Raw genomic sequence first — 24,231 nt, forward strand, 5'->3', positions numbered from 1 at the left:
AAATTGGCACCCAACTAAAGAAGGAATTATTGAATGGCCAAAGGAGGAGAGAGAGAAGTGGTTAGGGAGGGAATCCCAAAGTTTTTAATGGTTAAAAACACACTTGGCAGGTACTGGGCAAAGGCGATGCATAGGTCGATGGAGCTGAAACATTATCCCTCTACACTAACACTGCCTATACCTGCTGAGATTTTCTCCTCAACATTTTTTGTGTTTTTATATTAGAGGAATAGAGGAATCTGAGGGCGGAAGCAGGTTCCAATATGGGCAGCAGTTAGCTGAAGGCCAACCAAGGGATTGTTGGAATAATCGAGCCTGGATCAGGTAACTAGGGAATGAATGAGAGTTTCAGCGGCAGATGAGCTGATCAACCAGAGGTATGAAAGTAGGCCGTCTTTGTCAGAGAATATGGGTTCAACAGCATATCTGTGGCCATAGGATGCCATGGTTACAAACTGTCGACTTCAACCTGAGATATGGGCCGGACGGTAGAACATAATTGGAGCCAAGAATCAGGCGTTTGTGGCATGATCAAAGAAGATAGCTTTGATGTTCCCAGTGAACTGGATGAATTTGCGGCTCATCCAAAACGTGATCGACTTGGACAAAGTAAACTGATAATGCAGAGGTTGTGGAGTTGTCAAGTGAAGTTGCTTATTTATTTAGCGAATGCAAAGTCTCCAAGCCAAGCAGAGAGTGGTTGAGCTGGATGGGCTGCATGATATGGAGGTTGATACAATATGTTTAGATGGTGACACGATGGGACAGCATGCAAGTGAAGGAGAGGGGAAACAAGGATGGATTTGTGGATGATCAGAAGCCAGGGTGATCAGAGGCCATATAGAGATAGAGTGGCTAAGATTGAATGGCTAACACTCTTATTCATATTATGCAAATTGACTATCCACTTGGAAGAAACAACAACTTTTTTTTAAAAACTACAGAATGTTCCACTTGCAATGCAATAAAATGCTTTGATCAGTACTAACTACTGTCGCCTCTGTCTGTCCTCGGACTGGAACTATGATGTTCCAGTATGTGCTTTGCCAGTCAGAAAGATGGCGACGCCAGGACCAAATTGTCACAGACCGGATATTGTCATGTGGTTTCCGGTGCGGTGCATTCTGGGGGCTGGGCCTTGTGAAGTGCTGTGTAACGCCGCGGCTCTGAGTGGCGGCTGTGGTTATCATGCCGGATTACCTGGGAACCGATCAGCGCAAAGCTAAGGAAGAAACGAAAGAGGAAGATAAACCGATCCGAGGTGAGTGGCAATTTAAACCGGTGATGACCCCGAGGCCTCGGGGATGGAGTTGGGGGAAGAGTCTGGGCACCAGAGGCCCTGTTAGTGAGGCGGCTTGGGCCTAATCTTACTGATGTCATTCTAAAGATATGAGGATAAATCTTCGGGCATTGCCTTCCCCTCATCTAAAACCTGGCCTTTTAATCCATTTCTGTTTGTGGGATCTTGCTGTGTCCAAATTTGCAGTCGTGTTTTCCCATTTTACACCAGTGACCACAATCCCAAAACATCCCAGTTTGCTGTGACATCCTTGTCATCTCTTGGGGTCGTGAACCGTGGTGTATAAATGCAAACTCGTTCATTCTGTCCTTTTATTTAAGTGGCAGCCTCACTACTGTTCATACATAATGTAAAATGCCCCAATGGTCACAAATTCCTATTGTTAAGATCTCTGGAGGGACCGAAAATATTTAAAAAGAAGTTTGATCATCCAGTTAATAGCTGGAAGAATGACATGTCAAGAGTTCATGTTTTAAATCTTTTACTGCAACAAATAATTAAAAGCACTTCTTTTTGTGGACAACCTATTTGTGAAATGGCACAGAAGAACATTCCCATTTTACACTTATCACGTTCCACAAAATGACACTCCTTATAGCAAAAAGTCTGCTTGTTTTCAGCTGCTGTGAGTTTCTGTATCTTTGTTTAGGTGAGTAGTAACTTTGACCATCTCTAGGTGTTCTTTGGTTGGTTATGGGCGGCACAGTGGTTAGCACTGCTGCCTCACAGCGCCAGTGACCCAAGTTCAATTCCGGCCTCGGTTGACTGTGTGGAGTTTGCTCGTTCTCCCTGTGTCTGCGTGTCTCCGGGTTCTCCGGTTTCCTCCCACACTCCAAAGATGTGCAGGTGAGGTGGATTGGCCGTGCTAAATTGCCCCTTAGTGTCAGGGGGACCAGCAGGGTAAATATGTGGGGTTACGGGGATAGGGCCTAGGTGGGATTGTTGTCGGTGCAGGCTCAATGGGCCGAATGGCCTCCTGCACTGTAGGGATTCTAATTCTAATTGGTTTTCAGGGTTTCTTAAATTCACCACCAGCTATAAAGCCTGTTCAATGATTCTTCTTGCCCATGTCCTTGCCAGAACAAATGTCCTGGAATCCGTAGAAAGTTGCACAATGTGTCTTTTCGACTAGAGACCGTTTTCATCCCGCATCCATCCAGCTGTGATTAGCTCACAAAGTCAAGCAACCGCTTCTCTCTGTTCACCACACACCTCTGGTCTCTGTGATAGTCATTGATTTTGTAGGGAAGCCTATAAACTGATCCCAAAAATGTCTTCCTCTTCCCCGTGACAATGTGAAACATATTAACCTTGCATCAAGGTAGAAATGCTAATTAACTACCGTGGATCCCAAATCCCTTTCAGCTTAGAAGTAAATAGACATTTTATAACACAGCTGTGTACAGCATCTTTCTGGGACTTTGGAAGACCTTGTAATCTCAAGGACTGAAACCATTGTTTCCAAATGTAAACACCTTGCACTTTCCAAATGTAAATACCTTGCACTTTCTTCTCAATAAAACAATCTAAGTCTTCCTAGGATCTCTAATAATCAAACTGCCCAAGCTGCATAACAGTTTATATGACTCCCTTCATTTACCCCAACTGGGTAAATGTCTCGGGGGCAGGGAATTCAGATGGTGTTCGTAAAGCAGAAGTGGAAATGAATAGGGTTGGGAAGCATTTTCTGATCAGGGCCAGTGTGATCTCCTGGACTCGTTTCAATCGCCTCAGGGGGTCGGAGAGGAATTTCCCAGATTTTTTTTTCCCCATATTGGCCCTGGGGTTTTCACTCTGGGTTTTCGCCTCTCCCTGGAGATCACATGGTCTGGAATGGGGGGGTGGGGGTGAGTTAATAGGTTGTGATGAACAAAGCATCATAGCTGTGAGGGACAGCTCGGTGGATAGGATATTAGGATGTAGATAGGCTGGAAAATTGGGCGGGGATCCTGGATTCAGGATTCAATCCTGGAGCGGCGCGGGCTTGGAGGGCCGAAGGGCCTGTTCCTGTGCTGTACTGTTCTTTGTTCTTTAAAGCAATGGTCCCAAAATATAATAGATCTCTTAATTAAAACACTGTTGTGTTACCACCCGTACATAGCTTAGTTGCAGATATGTACTTGTAATTAATAGATTTAGTGGTTCTGAACATATTCATTTTTTAGACTTTTGGATTCCCTCAGGAGATCAAAATGTGTTTGGATTTTGAATACAATAAAATATAGACTTTTGAGAGTTAATTTGCCTTGACAAAGTTGGAACACAACAAAGATGTATTGGTTTAGTGGGTAACTGCTTACTTTATACAGACCAGAGAAGATCAGGTTTGATCCTCAGTCAAACAGCAAAAAGACAATCAGCCAGAATTGCCATTCAACATCTACTGTTTGAAGCCATGTGATAACAGAATTAGCAAGAACACTTGCTGTCACTTGCTCCTTGACCCATTGCCTACCAATTAGGGACATTTAACATATTTTGTTCCTAAGTGATCTTCTGATAGACGAGTATTAATAGGTGTAGTTAATGTATGGAAGCTTGGCAGAAAATGTGAAGATTCTGCTACATTTGAGATCTGTGAATGGATTCATGGCTTTTGCCTATGTATGAACATGGGTGTGTATATAGAACTGTTATAAATTAAAATTGAAAAAGTGTGGGGTGAAGGGGAAGCCACTGAGTTGAGAGTTCTATGAATTGGTGGGCAGGATGGGTGGGTGGAGATGGGGTAGGGGAGCAGACAGTAATGAGAAGGATGATCTAGTTGCCAGAATCAGAACTGGGAGAGACAGCAGTATTGATAAAACGGTTTTGTATGTTAGGAGGGAGGGCTTTTTGAATAGATTATTGCCTGTTGATACTTTGTAATGTATGCAGTTACACTGTATTTTGATTTTTTTAAAATTTAAAAAATATTTAAAACTATCATTCCCGGTCCTTGTTAGTTCTGCGGAATGCCTGAGATAGGAAATGAATAACATAAGGTACACTTCATTGAAAAAAAACCGTTAGATGATGTTGAAGAAAGAACTTGCATTTTTATTGCACTTGTATGGTGCTTGACCCCTGTGCATGAGAAACATGCGTCTGATGTCAGGCTTTCATTCTGTTTGATTGGGACTTTAGTTATCGGCCCATCCCCCACTTGTTTTAAATGGGTTGTCATCACAGCAAGTTCTGTATTTCTGGCATTACTTTGATTGAGTCTAATAGTTGAGAGGATTGTTGTTTTATTGGGGAATGAGTCCTTGAAAGTCTTGATGTGAAAAGCATAGCAAAGAAGGTGGCCATCTTTGATGGTGAATGCCTCCCACCTATTAAAGTCCATATTGGATGAGTGGAAGTAGCCAAGTAAGCAGCTTGAGTCTTCCAGGACCATCGTACTTTGGAGAAATTATATAATAACTTCAGTGACACCTGCATACACTGTTATGTACGTGTTAACTCTTCAACGGTAGAAGGCACAGGCCAGATCTCAATGTTTACCTTTTGGATTGTCAGGGAATTGGGAAACAGAGGCCAATTATTATATCATTATTTCATACAAAAGAATCTGTAGCGTTTAGTTAATGAAGCAAATGCACATGCAAACTACTGAGTCAAATTGTGGTGTTCCATAAATGCCGATGTTTTTTCTTTCTAATCTTGGTTCATAACTCATCACTTTTCAGTCGTGATCAATCTTGCTTTTGTTTCTGATCCCGATGTCTTACGGACAGGAGGAGAGCTAATTTAAACAGCATTAATTTTCCTCTCACCACCTGTTCGTAAATAAGGAGGTGTTTTGATTTGATTGCCTCTTTATAAGAGGTGGTGTATTTTCCCAACCCCTTGGTTTTGGGTGTGATCCAAGTTTCTACTAATAACTCCACAGCAGACTCAAGAAAGATGAACTCCAAGGGTTAGCATATTTGCACACATTCAAAACCTGTAAAGAGGGTCACAACATTGCCTGCACATTCAGACAAAGCGAGGGATAGAGAGAAGAAGGTTTTACAGTACAAAGATCACAGAGAAAATCATGTGAGTTCCAGAGTCCAGAATCAATGTCCAATATTCCTTCACAGAGATCAGTAAGCTGAAAACCGATGTTGAAGAATTCACTTTTCACTGGTGTGGACTTCAGAAGATGAGAGGCACGTAGAGATGAATCAGTCTTGTAAGCGATGATATAGAACTTGCAGTCGAAGCAGGGTAGACGAGGCCAGTTGTCTAACCTGGCTCAGAGTTCATCCAGTGCTGCTGGCTATTCAGATATTAAACCTCAGAGTTTTTCAGTTCAGCAAGCCAATATCCAAAAATGCTGGAAAATCACAGCCCATCTGACAGCATCTGTGGAGAGAGAATAGAGCTAACATTTTGAGGCCGGATGACTTTCACCATCCCAAAACTGCCAAGTAGCTTCTTTTGTTCAGAGGTCAAAGACAGACATAGGTTCAGCCATTTCAAAGGTCTTTGTTCAGTTTTAACATTTTAGAAATATCTGAACATATCTGTATATATTTTACAAAATACAGTGTCAGGTCTCAGTCGCTCACAGTGTGCTGACCAAACCTGAATGCTCTGTCAACTGGTGCGTGCTAAAACCTTGGAGTAAGTGAAGACTGGTTAGGTTAGATGGCTAGAGTGTGATGCAGAATGACGCCAACAGTGTGGGTTCAATCCCCATACCAGCTGTGGTAGTCCCAGGAAAGCCTGCCTCATTGCTTTGCCCCACGCTTGATGCAGGGTGATGCCGTCAACACGTTTAACCAGTTGTCACTCCCTAACGGAGTGGATATGGCTAATTTCCTTTTGACTTGTGTAAGAACAGAAGTAGGTATGTCACTTCTCATTAAAGTTGAGATCATCTGTTCAGCTGCTGCTTCTCTTTTTTTCTTTGCCCACCGAACTAAATCCCCCCCCCCCCCCCCCCCGCCCCGCCATGCTACACCAACCTCGGACTAAATCTGTATCTCCGACTCTCCCAAAGCCCTCACTAAGCTTGGGTAATAACGTCCTAAATATACAAGCTTTTATTTTAAACTGATGACATATTTTTGCTGGAGTTTTATTTCTGAATATAGATTTCAGTGCAATCATCAAATACATTACTTTTTAGCTGAGTAATTAGTTATTTTTAGTTACAATCATTTCTGATTATACTTGCCTTTTTGGTTGCAGCATTAGATGAAGGGGATATTGCCCTCCTGAAGACCTATGTAAGTATCCTGATCTGTTCAATTGCCATTTATACATTAATGTAATTTTTAAAATCATTTTGATGTGCATGCATTGTTTGTTGCTGTGCGCAGTGTTTATAATTTAGTTCCTTTGATTCCAATGAGTCCTGCTTGCTGCTAGCTTTCATAGAATCCCTACAGTGCAGAAGAAGGCCATTCGGCCCATCAAGTCTACACCGACAACAATCAGAGCTGTGCCTCGGTTAACCCAGAACTGGTTAAATTATTATATTGTTCACAAGCTGAATTCAACTTGATCAAATTAGGATACAGATTGTTTGCACTCGGTCACAAAACATCAATATCCTGCCTTCATACAGAGTTGATGACGGAAGCACTTAACATTTAGCTTCCAGGCTCTATCCAGTTTGGATACTTGATGCTTTCTACAATCCCCCGCCAAAGGTGTTCAACACTGTCACCAGAGGTTTATCCGCAATGGTGGATACATCCGTCCATCTGAACCACAAAAATGTCAAGCAGATCAATAATAAATGTTGGACCCAATACCAGGTTCAGACCCAACACCAGGTTCAGACCCAACACCAGGTTCAGACCCAACACCAGGTTCAGACCCAACACCAGGTCCCACACCCAGGCCTTATCCCCGTTACCCCACATATTTACCCCGATAATCCCTCTAACCTACGCATCTCGGGACACTAAGGGGCAATTCAGCATGACCAATACACCTAACCCGCACATCTTTGGACTGTGGGAGGAAACCGGAGCACCTGGAAGAAACCCACGCAGACAAGGAGAGAACGTGCAAACTCCACACACACTGACTCAAGCCGGGAATCAATCCTATGTCTCTGGAGCTGTGAGGCAGCAGTGTTAACCACTGTGCTGCCCATCCTGATGATTCAGCAGATTTACAGTTAGCAGGTGAACCATAAAGAAAAATAATAAAGTCTCACATTCTGTCCTATGGTCCAAACCAAATTGCAATTGAATTCATGCAGTTGATATATTGCCTGTGTTAAATAGGGGAATGATTACCAACCGGGATCTCCCCATTGTGATTGCTATCCAAAAGCCCCTTCAGATACTCTATATATTGAACGTTGAGTGGGGGTATGATTTGGTTTGACTGTGATACCACAAAGTTAAATAACTTGCACTGAAACTTGGCAATTTGGGTGATGTTCAGGCAGGTCACTTTGGATTTGGAGCTGGAACATAGATAGCAAGGAGTGAATGACTTCGGAGGAATGGGCACAGCAATAAACTCTCAAACAAAACAAAAGTCACATTTAAATGATTGGCCAAAGTGGAGTGAAGTGGTTGCAGTGAATTAGTTTTTTTTTCCCTTCTTCTTTGGGAATCCTGTTTTTCTGCTCATCCCTTTGAAAATCAACCTCCATTAGGAAAGAAATGAGCTCACCAACTAGGGTGGGTTTTTACTTGCTTGGGCCGGTATCCTGGTGATCAGGTGTGGTCGCCTTTTGGCAGTGGGTTTTCAAGTTGAAAAGCATACTTTAACTGGAGGGTCGCGTAAAGGTTGCTGTCTACCTCCCTACATTGACCTACTGGCAAGATCTCCAGAACACTGGAGCCAAGATCAAGACGTGAGTGAATCTCATACTGAAACTAGCAGCTGCGCCTGGGGTTAACGCACTATGTACTGCTTCACTTGCTCAGCAAAGTGCAACTCCTCAATCTAGCCCAGGAGGTGCAGCACAAACGTGGTAGATATCCACCTCCAGGATGTCATGATGACTAATTCTGGGACACTGCTCAGGTGACTTCCTGGGCTCTCCTGTTGTCCGTAGGGAAAGCATCCTTCTCAAAAAAAACACCACCGGCTGACAGCTAACTGAGCACACCCATTGTCACAGCATCTCAAAAACAAAACCAATCCATTCACTTGTCTAAAATACTGTAGTCTTTACCAGAACGCAACTGCTCCATCTCTTGATGGCACATCTGGTTGACTGCAAACATCAGCAATGCAACCTGGATGAAGTACCAGGTTTCAATCTTCCACGGAACATCTGGAGAGCCCTCAACCACTTGAGGAAATATGGGGCCAAGTGCTGCACAGGTGCTGCATGATGAACAGCTCAAATTGTTCCTGTATCCATCCAGGTCAGGCTGTTGCCCATATGCTGAACTTCTGCCCTGAGAAATCCATTCCTGGTGGCATCACACTCATTCACACTGAGTCAGCAGAAGCCATTGAATGGATTATAAACTCAACATCAAACTATAACTGTTTCTCTAGCCATGTGAAAAAGGAAGAAAAACAGTTAGCGTTGGTTTCTCATTTCTTAGAACTGTTTGCATTGAGATTGTATGGAAGAAGTGAGGTAAACAAAGATGACCTGGATTGTTTTTTGACTTAAAACGTTTGACAATAATGTGATCTTGATGATTTGTACAGGCGCATAATGTATATCCCAGCAAGACTGCATATTCTCAATTGTAGCACACAACTATACCATTAACACATTTTGAGTTATTCAGATTTGTGTACTTCTGAGAAGCCAAGTTACACAGTAAAACTGGAAAAATTGGTTTATGTATGATTGAACGAACAAAGAAAAACTTACAAAACAAAGGGACGTTTTACTGAGGATGATTTGTCTTTCTTTCATAATGTAGACTCCCAAAATCATTAGAAAAGTTAATTTATTTTTTAATTTTCTAATAAAACTGTACGGCATTGCATACCAAAGCATCAGATTTAATTGACCAAAATGAGTGGTCGTATTAATATCTGGTTAATGGGTAGTTCGGTGCCTTATTTTGTTACAGAGCTTATGACCATCTTGTGTCCATTTTTCATGTTTTGTAGGGTCAGAGTACATATTCCAGACAAATCAAGCAAGTAGAGGATGATATCCAGCAGCTTCTCAAGAAAATTAATGAGTTGACCGGTACGTTTTAAATATAACCTCACAAGGCAACTTGCATGATTAGACCTGGGAATGGGCTGCATCCAGTTCTGGGTGCTGCACATTAGGAAAGATATCAAGGCATTGCAGAGAGGAAAGAAAATCACGAGAATGGTTCCTGGAATGAGGAACCTCAGTTATGGAAATAGATTGGGGAAGATAGGATTGTTTTCCTGGGAGAAAAGTGGCTGAGAGGAGACTTGATAAGAGGTACTCAAAATTATGAGGGAGTCTGGCTAGAGTAAATAGGGAGCAACTGTTCCCACTCATGAAAAGATCAAGGACGAGGGCACAGATTTAAGGTAATTGGCAAAAGCAATATGGGAAAAAGCTTTTTCATTTAGCAAGTAGTTACTGGCTGGAATGCACTGCCTGAGAGTGTGGTGAAGATAGGTTCATTCAGAAGGGCATTGGGCTGTTACCTGATGAGGAAGAATGTGCACGGATAGGGGGAGAAGGCAGGAGAATGGCACTGAGGGAATTGTTCATTCAGAGAGCTGGTGCAGACATGATGGGCCAACTGGCCTCTGTGCTGTAACAATTCTGAGATTCTGTAAATAGCTGATGAGGTGCTTGTATCCACCACTGGATTCAAACATTCAGATAGAGAGAAAATTTGTTCAATGTAAAGTTTGCGGTTGGCAATCTTTTAATTCATGTTGTCAATGTATATTGTGTTTGATCCAAATAGTTTATTTTGAAAGCTATCTTTAGATGCAGAATTGCATTAGTTTTCAAGTGCGTGGCTTTGGACTGATCTGACAGAGAAATCACAACATTTCAGTAGAATTACAATGAGCTATTTGTTGATATACAATTCCAACTTGGATCAGCTGGTATATACAAAGGACTGGGTTTAGTATTATAATTTACAGGGCTCTAAATGTCTCAAGTGATAACATAAACTGCTCTTAACCCCATTGCCAAAATACATTTAATTAGTCTGCTTTCTCTTCCCTCTCACCAGAGTCACTGAACTTTTTTTCATCTGCTTCTTTATTTCAAATGTGCTGTAATATTTATGTATACATCTGAAAGCCTGTTTGTTTTTGGCTGAGTCACAAATGAAAGTCATGTATAAAGAATTTCTTTATTAAGCTCCCTTTGTACTTATGCTTTTGTTTGGTTAGAATGATGGTGTTGATGGGTTACTATAGCTGAAGTATCTAGGCTACGGGGCACAATCACATTTGAATCATGCCCCTATGTGCCCTCCAGTCGGCTGGCATCAGCAGAAGAACAGCTAATTTGCACAGAGTCTGCAGACAATGATGTCTGTCTACCCCATGCAGCTGCCTGAGAGAACCCAAGCTGAGCACTTTTGCTACATCCAGTGTGCACAGCTACTTCCTGATATCTCATTAAATTAATCAAATGGGCTTCCACATTGCATTCGTGATGGTTGGGGCTTCCAGGAGAAAACCAATAGATCACCTAGCTACACTTCCACCTGAAGATGGCTGCAAATGCTTCAGCCTTGTCTTCTGCATTCAGGTGCTGGGTCCTGTATTAATTGAGGATGGGAACATTCCTCTCAGTTGTATAACAGTCCACCACCATCATTACAATCCCTTTATGGAAGCATAATCCAAAATTAGCAAATTTACTGAATTTCTGTCAAATGAAGAAATTAAAACAAGATTCCACTTTTTTAACACCAATCAGAGCCATTACAAATGAATTAACGAACAGATGGTCAATCAAGTCAAATCTCATTTTAAATAATCGATTCAACAAAGATGCGTCTTACCCAACTGCAACTCTCATCACTCCCTGCACAACTGTGGCACTGCATTGCTACACAGTTCCAGAATATGCTGTTCTTTACTCTTAGAGGATAGATTAGGAATTTATCAACAGTTCTCACCTCTGAGCTCCGTGGGTACAATTATCATGAGCAAGACACATTTGTATGCACCTTCACTCCCTCGCAACACAACAGTCCAGATGGTGTAACTTTCCAGAATTCCTTTTCAACTAACCAATCAATAACCATTGCTTCGTGATTTGACCACATGGGAAAGTGCACCATTTTTTAGCCTCTCCGAGCTAATCACACAGCCTTCCAGGTTTTAAATCTTTTTAACCATCTCACAAAGTACCTCCTCCAAGTGGTTCTGTCACCCCTTCTGTCAAACAGGAAAACTGATCTTTTCCAGAGTGATTTTTTTTTTTCTCCTCAAGAATTCTCAATTTTCCTCTTTCTGTTTGTGTGTATGTTTGTACACTGATCACCTTCACCCCCTGCTGCTCTCCTTTGACTGACTTACTGTTGGTGCTGCTTCCCGGTCAAGGGTCACCAGATTATCAGATCCCTTTATAATTGATGCAAACTCTTAAAAGTCTTTTCAAACATTAAGGACAATCACAGATTCCAAAACATTTTAAAGAAATTACAAATTTCCTTGCAGTACACTTCAGGTCAGAGGTCCTCGCACCATTTATTACAGGATATGGCAGCTTTGATCCATTAATAGTGGGATTGCTGTTAGCTTTGTTTTAGGCAGATTTGTTTGACTTCTTGCTCACTTGATTATGCTGCAATCTTCTACATAAAGAACTCCATTTTGTAACGTTTTACAGTATTCTGTCTAGATTGATTGGAGAATAAAATTAAAAGTTGTCTAGTTATTTGAAATGCCAGCCCTGTCAGGATATCCTTTCTTGAAACTAATCCCAGATTTCAGTAAGTTAGTTGTTCATCTTGTGATTTTGGTTATATCAAAACTCCTAGCTGCTCTGAAAGAATATTGTTTTAAATATTGTGAATGTTAACATTTGCATTATGCATAACATGCTAGTAGCCGTTTGAAAATTTTCTTGACACCATCTGAAGCACGTCTAATTGAACATCCTTGTAAGTTCTGTTACTTCCTACCTAAGATATATATATATATATATATATATATAGTATTAGAATCATAGAGGTTTACAACATGGAAACAGGCCCTTCGGCCCAACTTGTCCATGCCGGCCCTTTTTTTTAAATCCTTAAGCTAGTCCCAATTGCCCGCATTTGGCCCATATTCCTCTATACACATCTTACCCATGTAACTGTCTAAGCGCTTTTTAAAAGACAAAATTGTATCCACCACTACTACTACCTCTGGCAGCTTGTTCCAGACACTGACCACCCTCTGTGTGAAAGAATTGCCCCTCTGGACCCTTTTGTATCTCTCCCCTCTCATTTTAAACCTATGCCCTCTAGTTTTAGACTCCCCTACCTTTGGGAAAAGATATTGACTACCTAGCTGATCTATGCCCCTCATTATGTTATAGACCTCTTATAAGATCACCCCTCAGCCTTCTACGCTCCAGAGAAAATAGTCCCAGTCTATCTAGCCTCTCCTTATAACTCAAACCATCAAGTCCCGGTAGCATCCTGGTAAATCTTTTCTGCATTCTTTCTAGTTTAGTAATATCCTTTCTATAATAGGGTGACCAGAACTATACACAGTATTCCAAGTGTGGCCTTATCAATGTCTTGTACAACTTCAACAAGACATCCCAATTCCTGTATTCAACGTTCTGACCAATGAAACCAAGCATGCTGAATGCCTTCTTCACCACTCTGTCCACCTGTGACTCCACTTTTAAGGAGCTATGAACCTGTACCCCTAGATCTCCTTGTTCTATAACTCTGCCCAACACCCTACCATTAACTGAGTAAGTCCTGCCCTTGTTCGACCGACCAAAATGCATCACCTCGCATTTATCTAAATTAAACTCCATCTGCCTTTCGTCAGCCCACTGGCCCTATTGATTAAGATCTCGTTGCAATCCACTCTGCCACCAATCTTGGACTCTGTTACAAATAATTGACATTCAAAAGAACACCAGTGGACTGCGGTAGTTCAAGAAGGCTGCTCACAAACACCATCGTAAGGGCAATTACGGATGCACAACAAATGCTTGTGTTGCCAGTAGACACTCGCATCCAGTGAAAGAATAATTTTTTAAAAAAGGATTAAAATTACTTTGAAGACAGTAGTTGGATTTTTTAAAATCACAATCTGAAATACTTTTTAATACCTTTTCAGGAGTGTTTTTTTTACATGTGGAATTTATTCCAATTTTACTTTGTTCAAAGTAATATATTAATACATTTTAAAAGACTCAACTCTTCTGTGTAGGTATCAAAGAGTCTGACACTGGTCTGGCTCCTCCAGCGCTATGGGATCTGGCAGCAGACAAACAGACTCTGCAAAGTGAGCAACCTTTGCAGGTTGCAAGGTATGAATTTTAAAATACTCAACCTCAAACTGAAGAATAAAGTTCTGAACTTCCCAAATATTGTTGAGACTTTTTCTTTCATGCCATCTGGAATTCTAACCTTTAATCCTCAACTATTTTTCATTCCTTGTGAACAGGTGTACAATATAAAATTGGGACGGATATTGTTTTGGCGAACATGGAAAAAAGTATTGCTTCTGCTTGGGAAGTCATTGATGAGGCATTGTTATATTAAAATTGTGATTGAAGGTGAAAAGAGAGGTTGGGCGTTTTTATTTTGTTTACAGCGTTGACAGAGGATGGAATGCTTTGTGATGGGAAGTAGGCGAGGCAGAAACAGTTGCAATTTTAAGAAGAGTTGATAAACAATTGAAAAAAGAAAGATGCAGGTTAGAACAATGCATTTGTTTGGAATGTTTTGATCAAAGGACAAATCACCTTGCTCCTATGGTAGCAGATGCAGCTCAAGATAAACTGAAAACTAGTAGTTGCTGGAAGCAACAGAGAATCAAGGAATCCTTGATACTAATTCAAAATCATATGGCCTATTACTAAAGCATATAACTCTTAAAGAGCAGAGGTGTGTAAGGAACAGAAATGTTTGTCCTTGCTGTACTGACACTAATGCACATGAACTTTTAGAGACTGACATCCTCTGTTTTCCTCATTCTGTGCCATAACGGAACTAAAATGTTGTGTAAATGTCCGTGTTTGTGATATTGTTCACATAATAAAGACTACATTCTGAGTCTCAAATTCCAGTTAAACCATTTAAATCTTAGAAAATGTACATGAGGGAGCAATTAACTCGATTAACAAGCTCCTCTTGAATTTAAAGATAAGGAAGTTGATTCTTTCTTGATTGCCAATGATCAAATACTCCAAGGAATAAGATGAATGAGAACTGTTTTCTCCCTTGATAATTCACATTTTTACTGTTGCTGATATGGACAGTCTCCCTATCACCAGCCTTCGGGGCACCCCTTGCATATTAATTATTTCACAGGAAACTAAAATCTCAGTATCTGAGCAAATTCAAAAATACTAATTAATGAATCATAAAAGTCCTGTCTTCATTTACACCTACAGATTGCAGTACTTCAAATTGTTGTGAGTTTGTGACATCACAAACAGCATAAAATAACTGATCATTCACTCAAATGATGTATATATGAAATTTAATAAAGAGTATTATATTTTTTCTTTTCTTTGGCAGTGTACCAGTCTAGTGCACAGTGGGACATTGACCTCAATTTTAGTGTCATTAATTTTGGGTGATCCTGACTTCCAAGCAGAATGTGAATGGAGGAGTTGTCACTTGTTTTGACTGTCATGCTTTGGAAGATGTGTTATGAGGCTGTTTAAGGGGAATCTAACGTTGCTACAGATAGAAATCCAAGTCTATGATATATTGTCACTGCTGAAGCTTAATTAAAAGATGAATAAAAATGCTTTTTTTTTTATTTTCCTAGATGTACAAAGATCATTAATGCAGATTCAGAAGATCCCAAGTACATCATTAATGTGAAACAGTTTGCAAAATTTGTGGTTGATTTGAGTGACCAGGTGGCTCCCACTGACATTGAGGAAGGAATGAGAGTTGGGTATGAACAAAATCTTTTGTTCTCCGTGTGTGCTAGCTGCTGTGCACTTCTTGTCTTTTATACATTTAAGTTTATTTAGTTTTAGACACTCATAGAATATAGAACAGTACAGCACAGAACAGGCCCTTCGGCCCACGATGTTGTGCCGACCTTCATCTGAAACCAAGATCAAGCTATCCCACTCCCTACCATCCTGGTGTGCTCCATGTGCCTATCCAATAACCGCTTAAATGTTCCTAAAGTGTCTGACTCCACTATCACTGCAGGCAGTCCATTCCACACCCCAACCACTCTCTGCGTGAAGAACCTACCTCTGATATCCTTCCTATATCTCCCACCATGAACCCTATAGTTATGCCCCCTTGTAATAGCTCCATCCACCCGAGGAAATAGTCTTTGAACGTTCACTCGATCTGTCCCCTTCATCATTTTATAAACCTCTATTAAGTCTCCCCTCAATCTCCTCCGCTCCAGAGAGAACAGCCCCAGCTCCCTCAACCTTTCCTCATAAGACCGACACTCCAAACCAGGCAGCATCCTGGTAAATCTCCTCTGCACTCTTTCCAGCGCTTCCACATCCTTCTTATAGTGAGGTGACCAGAACTGCACGCAATATTCCAAATGCGGTCTCACCAAGGTCCTGTACAGTTGCAGCATAACCCCACGGCTCTTAAACTCCAACCCCCTGTTAATAAAAGCTAACACACTATATGCCTTCTTCACAGCTCTATCCACTTGAGTGGCAACCTTTAGAGATCTGTGGATATGGACCTCAAGATCTCTCTGTTCCTCCACAGTCTTCAGAACCCTACCTTTGACCCTGTAATCCACATTTAAATTTGTCCTACCAAAATGAATCACCTCACATTTATCAGGGTTAAACTCCATTTGCCATTTTTCAGCCCAGCTTTGCATCCTATCTATGTCTCTTTGCAGCCTACAACAGCCCTCCACCTCATCCACTACTCCACCAATCTTGGTGTCATCAGCAAATTTACTGATCCACCCTTCAGCCCCCTCCTCTAAGTCATTAATAAAAATCACAAAGAGCAGAGGACCAAGCACCGATCCCTGCGGCACTCCGCTAGCAACCTGCCTCCAGTCCGAAAATTTTCCATCCACCACCACCCTCTGTCTTCGATCAGACAGCCAGTTACCTATCCAATCGGCCAACTTTCCCTCTATCTCACACCTCCTTACTTTCATCATAAGCCGACCATGGGGGACCTTATCAAACGCCTTACTAAAATCCATGTATATGACATCAACCGCCCTACCTTCATCAACACACCTAGTTACCTCCTCAAAAATTTCTATCAAATTTGTGAGGCACGATTTGCCCTTCACAAATCCGTGCTGACTATCCCGGATTAATCCGCATCTTTCTAAATGGTCGTAAATCCCATCCCTAAGGACCTTTTCCATCAATTTACCAACCACCGAAGTCAGACTAACCGGTCTATAATTACCAGGGTCATTTCTATTCCCTTTCTTAAACAGAGGAACAACATTTGCCACTCTCCAGTCCTCTGGCACCATCCCCGTGGACAGCGAGGACCCAAAGATCAAAGGCAAAGGCTCTGCAATCTCATCCCTTGCCTCCCAAAGAATCCTAGGATACATTTCATCAGGCCCAGGGGACTTATCGACCTTCAGTTTATTCAAAACTGCCAATACATCCTCCCTCCGAACATCTATTTCCTCCAGCCTATTAGCCTGTAACACCTTCTCTTCCTGAAAAACATGGCCCCTCTCCTTGGTGAACATTGAAGAAAAGTATTCATTCATCACCTCGCCTATCTCTACTGATTCCATACACAAGTTCCCACCACTGTCCTTGACCGGCCCTAACCTCACCCTGGTCATTCTTTTATTCCTCACATAAGAGTAAAAAGCCTTGGGGTTTTCCTTGATCCGACCCGCCAAGGACTTCTCATGTCCCCTCCTAGCTCTCCTCAGCCCCTTTTTCAGCTCGTTCCTTGCTAACTTGTAACCCTCAATCGAGCCATCTGAACCTTGTTTCCTCATCCCTACATAAGCTTCCCTCTTCCTTTTCACAAGACATTCCACCTCTTTTGTGAACCACGGTTCCCTCACTCGGCCATTTCCTCCCTGCCTGACAGGGACATACCTATCAAGGACACCCAGTATTTGTTCCTTGAAAAAGTTCCACTTTTCATCAGTGCCTTTCCCTGACAGTTTCTGTTCCCATCTTATGCCCTCTAATTCTTGCCTAATCGCATCATAATTACCTCTCCCCCAATTGTAAGCCTTGCCCTGCCGTCCGGCCCTATCCCTCTCCATTGCAATAACAAAAGACACCGAATTGTGGTCACTATCTCCAAAGTTCTCTCCCACAACCAAATCTAACACTTGGCCCGGTTCATTTCCCAGTACCAAATCCAATGTGGCCTCACCCCTTGTCGGCCTATCCACATATTGTGTCAGGAAACCCTCCTGCACACACTGCACAAAAAGTGCCCCATCCAAACTATTTGACCTACAAAGGTTCCAATCAATATTTGGAAAGTTAAAGTCCCCCATGACAACTACCCTGTGACCCCCACACGTATCCATAATCTGCTTAGCAATTTCTTCCTCCACATCTCTATTACTATTTGGGGGCCTATAGTAAACTCCTAGCAACGTGACCGCTCCTTTCCTGTTTCTAACTGCAGCCCATATTACTCAATTGCATTAATGTTCATTTTATACAAACTGTGACACATCTTAAAATTTTACAGTGTGGATCGAAACAAGTATCAAATTCATATTCCGCTGCCTCCCAAGATTGACCCCACGGTTACCATGATGCAAGTAAGTCCAACTTGCAGTTATCTTGTGTCTTTAACATGATCAAACATTCCAAGTTGTATTGCAAGAATGTAATCCAGATTCAGTGCTATTCACACTGAATCAAAGAAGAACATGGGAGGTAGGCTTTATGGACCAGAGGTGCACTGGTTTCGGAAGTGAATTCTAGAGCTTGGGCTGAAACAGCCGATGGCAGGGTTGTCACTGGTATGAAGAAAATGGGATGGGGGGGGGGGTGTCAGTAGAGGCCAGAGATGTTGGAACGTACAGTTCAGCAAGCAGTAGGGCTGGAGGAGATTTGGGAGGGATGATGCCATGAGGAATTATGAATTTTAACGCAAGGATTAAAAAATTAAAAGGTGTATGAGCGACCACAAAACACTGGAAGTCAGTAGTGCACATGGGTGATAAGTGAACAGAACTTGGTGCAAGTCAGCACCTTCCTAACTGTAACCCCTCCCACCTTGAAGAATAAGAGCAGCAGGTGCATGAGAAGGCCACACCATCATTACTTGGAAACGTATCACCATTCTTTCATCATTGATTCAAAATCTTCAAATTGCCTACCTAAAAGCACCCGTGGATGCACCGAGACTGCAGTGGTTCAAGAATGTGGCTCCGTGATGAGCTTACAGATGATCTGGTTCAACCAGGGACAATGGCCAGGAAGAGGGATAGAATCTGTGGCTAGTGAGCAGATTTTGTATCATCAGGCCAAAGGCAGTTGCTTCGGTCTTTTTAGTGTTTAATTGGGAATTTTGGCTCATTGAGGAGAAGCGACCAGAGAATTTGGTTGCATTCAGTACAGTTTTAGTGGTTACCTTGGATAAATTTATAATACTCCAGACTCCTCTAATAAAACTGTGTGAGAAGGTTAACTAGATATTGTCAGTTTCAAAACACCATAATAAGGTATTATTGTCAAGACTAGTGTTCCTTTTCACGTATAAATAATTCAGAAATGGAGCTTTCAGATAGGTTTTTTTAAAAACTTACCTAATGTCCTCTGTAATCTTTCTAGCTGAGTATTGAGTGAGTTATTAATCCCTTCAAATCTACAGTCAGTATATGACGATGCAGTCTTGACATTTGTCATTATATTTGGAATCAAACTTCAAATGTTTAAGGAACAGTTATGGCTAGGGGTTTGATATTATTAGTGCCAGACAAACATCTTATTTCAGTTTGCTGGTTCCATTAAACAAATAGAGCTGTGTCTTCTGGAAGAATGAGCACCTTAATTTTGTAAACTAGCCTGGAATTTTTATTGTTCACTACTTGCCATTTTTTTCTCAAGGTCCTTAATTAACCAAGTGTTTAAACCTGTGGGACTGTAATAATTTGACCACCCTTTACTCGTTTCCACAATGCTAATGACATGTTGTAAAAATTGTATTTACTGGGTAAATGTGAATCAGTTCAAGTAATTAATTCTCCAGTGCATTTTCAGGTGGAAGAAAAGCCAGATGTGACCTACAGTGATGTCGGTGGCTGCAAAGAGCAGATCGAGAAATTGAGGGAGGTAGTGGAAACTCCTTTGCTGCACGTAAGTACATATCTGATGTGAAACAACACAGTAAATCCTAAGCAATTTAAAGGCAAACAACAGCATTGTGGAAAAAGTGAGGATGTAAATAAGCAATTAACTGGGACAATGTACACTTTTTCTTTGGATTGCTTTTGTTATTTTAATATCATGGCTACTACAGCTTTGTCTACCAATTCTGCGAAGTGAAAAGCTACACCAGCCAAGAAAGAATTATAATAATGTCCTTTTGACTTTCAGCCAGAGCGTTTTGTGAACCTTGGTATTGAACCACCAAAGGGAGTGCTGCTATTTGGGCCACCGGGAACAGGCAAAACTCTCTGTGCACGAGCTGTAGCAAACAGAACAGATGCCTGCTTCATAAGAGTGATTGGATCTGAACTGGTGCAGAAGTACGTTGGAGAGGTAAAAGACTAACTTTTATTACACTTCTCTTGAGAACCAAGTCCTATTGGAGTAGGTGTATATGTAATCTATACTGACAGTGCAGTGCAGTGCTTGGATAGAGCTTTTGTCTCTCGAGGATCTGTCCTATACACAAAACATCAAAGCAAATATTTAAATTTTGATCACCCATTTCAGCTTTATTCTAACAATTACTCTGTGAAAATTTAAATTGCTAATTTCTGATTGCAAGCAGTTCATTCTAGTTAATAATTTGCTGAATCATGACCTCTATCACGTGATTACAGAACTAGAATTGTTCTAGATAAACTTAACAACTTTTTATTGCATTTAGGGTGCTCGGATGGTTCGTGAACTTTTCGAAATGGCCAGAACAAAGAAGGCTTGTTTAATATTCTTTGATGAGATTGATGCAATTGGAGGTACTTGTCCATCTTTTCTTTAAAGAAGGGAGAGTTTTAAGACTAAATGACAATTTGAAAATGTATGAATATAGTTGGTTTGTGTGAGGAGATTTAATAAGTAAATAGACCGAGCAAACAGTTGTATCGTGTCATTAGACAGCGACGGTAATCTGGAAACTCTTCATTTACTTGAGTAAACTTTGGCAACATCAGCACAATTGTAAATTAGTCCAATTAATAAGTTTCCTTCCTGAAATCACAAGCAGCCAACTTATCAAATGATTTTAAATCTTTTCAATTTAGTGTTGTGATTTGATAGAACCAATCTTGAAGAATATTCTATAAACTAGGTTAAGATCAGTAGTTCAGTTTTATAGAATGATCTAATTTTTAGAGGTTTTCAATAATTTGTCAGTGTTCAGAATGTTTTGATAAGTTTCTATAATAGTGTACCTAATTACAAATTGCACATTCTTTTTTTTTGAATCATAGAAACCCTACAGTACAGAAAGAGGCCATTCGGCCCATCGAGTCTGCACCGACCACAATCCCATCCAGGCCCTACCCCCATATCCCTACATATTTTACCCACTAATCCCTCTCACCTATGCATTTCAGGACACTAAGGGGCAATTTAGCATGGCCAATCAACCTAACCCGCACATCTTTGGACTGTGGGAGGAAACCGGAGCACCTGGAGGAAACCCATGCAGACACGAGGAGAATGTGCAAACTCCACACAGACAGTGACCCAAGCCGGGAATCGAACCCAGGTCCCTGGAGCTGTGAAGCAGCAGTGCTAACCACTGTGCTACCGTGCCGCCCCTGTGCTACCATGCCGCTCCTCTTGTGTGAGGAGATTAGGTTTTAAAAGCTAAGTGAATATACTGAACCATAGGGATCATTTAAACCCCAAAAATAGGTGGGTTAGAGTCGAGTGAGATGGAAACAATTTTAAAATTTCAGACCTGACCCCAACCTACCTTCATCTCAGCCAGTTCTGTGTTTAATGGCAGTGAAACAGAAGGAACAAAATCCTACTCTCAGAATGGGTTGGCTGTGTAAATACAAACTATCTAATAGGCTTAACCCTGGCCTGCTGAGTTTCCCAGACCTCCAGGAAACCTGGCGGCTCAAGGGAGGCAAGAACAGAGAAAAGGCCTGCCCTTTCAACACTGCATGTGGGTCAAGATGAGCAGGAGTGCTTCCTCCCAACCACCAAATGACCGACTTTCCTGCCATCAAACCCCCCACTCACAGCTGTGGACTCCCTACCTGCTCCAGTGAAATCCTCCAGAGTGTTCCCTTTCAATCAGACTGACTTCCAGTGGTAATTAAAAGAAAACAGACATACCCTGTGGAGTCAAAACTACATATGAGAAAACCCAACTTTCAGAATTTCCAACCCCATTATGAAATCCACCCATCAATATCTGGACCTAAAAAGTCTCTTCTGGTTGAACACACTTAAGATGTTGAGCACCACTGCAATTATAAAGTGACACACCAACATTTTTTTTTAAAAAAGCTAAATAGCCTCTTTTTTTTCTGTATTTCAAACCGACTGCCACGTGTGCATTAGCAGTTGATGATTCATTCTCTTTCCTCCAAGGTGCCCGTTTCGATGATGGTGCTGGGGGTGACAATGAAGTTCAGCGAACAATGCTGGAGCTCATTAACCAGCTCGATGGTTTTGACCCGAGGGGCAACATTAAAGTACTGATGGCCACAAACAGGCCTGACACCTTAGATCCAGCTCTGATGAGACCGGGACGTTTAGACCGCAAAATTGAATTCAGTTTACCAGATCTTGAGGTAAGGAAACATGGCACCAAATACAGTGGGAAAATTTAAGCAATGTTTCCGTTTTTATCAATGATTGCATTATTTCGATTTACAAGTTTGCTCGTTATTGAATGAAGTTTCATGACATTTGTTTCATTCTTTATATCCTTGTACAAAAAGCTGTCTTTGTATGAGTTGTAAATTAGTGAAAACATATTTTATACACGTATAAAATTACAGTTGTAATATTGTATGTTAGCTCCCACCTTAATTCCAGACAGTTTTACCCTATAAATGTTTCTGCCGTAATTAAAACCATTACATTTGAAAGGCTGGGCATTTGGAGCTCTGCAACAGTCATTGCTCTGACAGAGCCCACGACTCCCTAGTTTTTAATAATTTTTGTTTGATTTTCATTTCAGGGCCGAACTCACATTTTCAAAATTCATGCACGTTCCATGAGTGTGGAGAGGGACATAAGGTTTGAATTGCTTGCTCGACTGTGTCCTAATAGTACAGGTGAGTTGAGCAAAATATCGTATAATGCAATTCATAAAACACTATAATTTTCAGTGCCACGTTACTTCGATCTGAATGTTACAGGTGATTTGATTTTGATTTATTATTGTCATATATATTGGTATACAGTGAAAGGTATTGTTTCTTGCGCACTATACAGACAAAGCATACCATTCATAGAGAAGGAGAGAATGCAGAATGTAGTGTTGCAGCTAGGGTGTAGGGAAAGATCAACTTAATGTGAGGTAGATCCATTTAGAATCATAGAATCCCTACAGTGCAGAAGGAGGCCATTCGGCCCATCGAGCCTGCACCGACCACAATCCAATCGAGGCCCTATTCCCGTAACCCCATATATTTACCCTGCTAAAAGAGAAGTCTGGTGGCAGCAGGGAAGATGCTGTTCTTGAGTCGGTTGGTACTAGATGGTATTAGATGATGGAATTTGACCTTGGATGCTACTTCTTTAGACATTTTAAATACCCTTTGATTGTAACAAAGTCTTGAGGTTGCTGGATAATGCAGTGTCCTTTTATCTCTGGGATCCAGAAACCCCTGATTCAAAAGCAGGGAGTTACCAACTGACCAGAATGCTGCTGGGATTTTGGACATGGTGAAAATCTCCCTCTGTTGGCTTTACAGGTCCTGCACAAAATTACTTTGGCCAGCCCTGGTTAACCATTATATAGTGACTATGATTGAATAACATGCAATGAAGTAATGTTGTTAAGCCTCCTGATATTCTCCACTACTTTGCAGGAGCTGAGATCCGCAGTGTTTGCACTGAAGCCGGAATGTTTGCTATTAGAGCACGTCGAAAAATTGCTACTGAGAAAGATTTCTTGGAAGCTGTGAATAAAGTTATCAAGTCATACGCCAAGTTCAGTGCTACTCCAAGATACATGACTTACAATTAGTGTGTGACTGTACTATTTACATTCTGTAACCCTTTTGTGCTTTTGACAAGTTGTAACAAGTTTGATGAAGATGTTTTCACAAATTAGTTGCTTAATTCCAATAAAAATAAAAACTTTGAATTTAATGCACTAGTCTGGTAACTGCTACACACATTGATTGTAAAAGATGCAGGATTTTATGCTCCACTGCCAGTAGATATGGGGAGTGCTGGGTTGGAGTGGGGAGCAGCTTGTAAAATCCAGTAGGCAACCTATCGCCTGTCCCCAACTTGTCTGAAATTTTACAGGGAAAAAGGGAATTCTCGGATGGCAACCTATCCTCGCGCCTATTAACTGTGATTGGGGGGGTGGGTGCACCATGTGGGAAGCCAGTAGTTTCAGCAGTGCAGGTTGCTGTCAGGTGGGTGGGGGTGGTTATGGAACCTCCTTTCATCCCCAATGGCTACTGTCCCCTTTACCTTCACTCCTGGTGGCTCAAACCAGGCCCCTCAACTGTCTCGTCAAGGTTGATGACTCTCCAAGAAAGTCATGGCTATTGCTGTTTAACGATGTCTGGATATCAAAGCACCATAGTCAGGATCT

The 24,231-nt window shown here is 41.4% G+C and overlaps 1 protein-coding gene across 1 annotated transcript; it reads left to right on the plus strand.

Annotated features, from left to right (window-relative positions):
* The first annotated feature begins 1,101 nt into the window (after positions 1-1,101).
* Positions 1,102-23,774, plus strand: psmc2 (proteasome 26S subunit, ATPase 2). The gene is made up of 12 exons (XM_078235636.1): positions 1,102-1,261; positions 6,464-6,501; positions 9,323-9,404; positions 13,556-13,655; positions 15,128-15,259; positions 18,004-18,076; positions 19,524-19,619; positions 19,860-20,024; positions 20,359-20,446; positions 22,041-22,243; positions 22,636-22,732; positions 23,492-23,774. The coding sequence occupies exons 1-12, from the start codon at positions 1,189-1,191 to the stop codon at positions 23,647-23,649; spliced, it is 1,305 nt and encodes a 434-aa protein (XP_078091762.1). The 5' UTR covers positions 1,102-1,188; the 3' UTR covers positions 23,650-23,774.
* The last annotated feature ends 457 nt before the right edge of the window (positions 23,775-24,231 follow it).

This window comes from Mustelus asterias, chromosome 19 (genome assembly GCF_964213995.1).
Source record: "Mustelus asterias chromosome 19, sMusAst1.hap1.1, whole genome shotgun sequence".
NCBI lineage: Eukaryota > Metazoa > Chordata > Chondrichthyes > Carcharhiniformes > Triakidae > Mustelus > Mustelus asterias.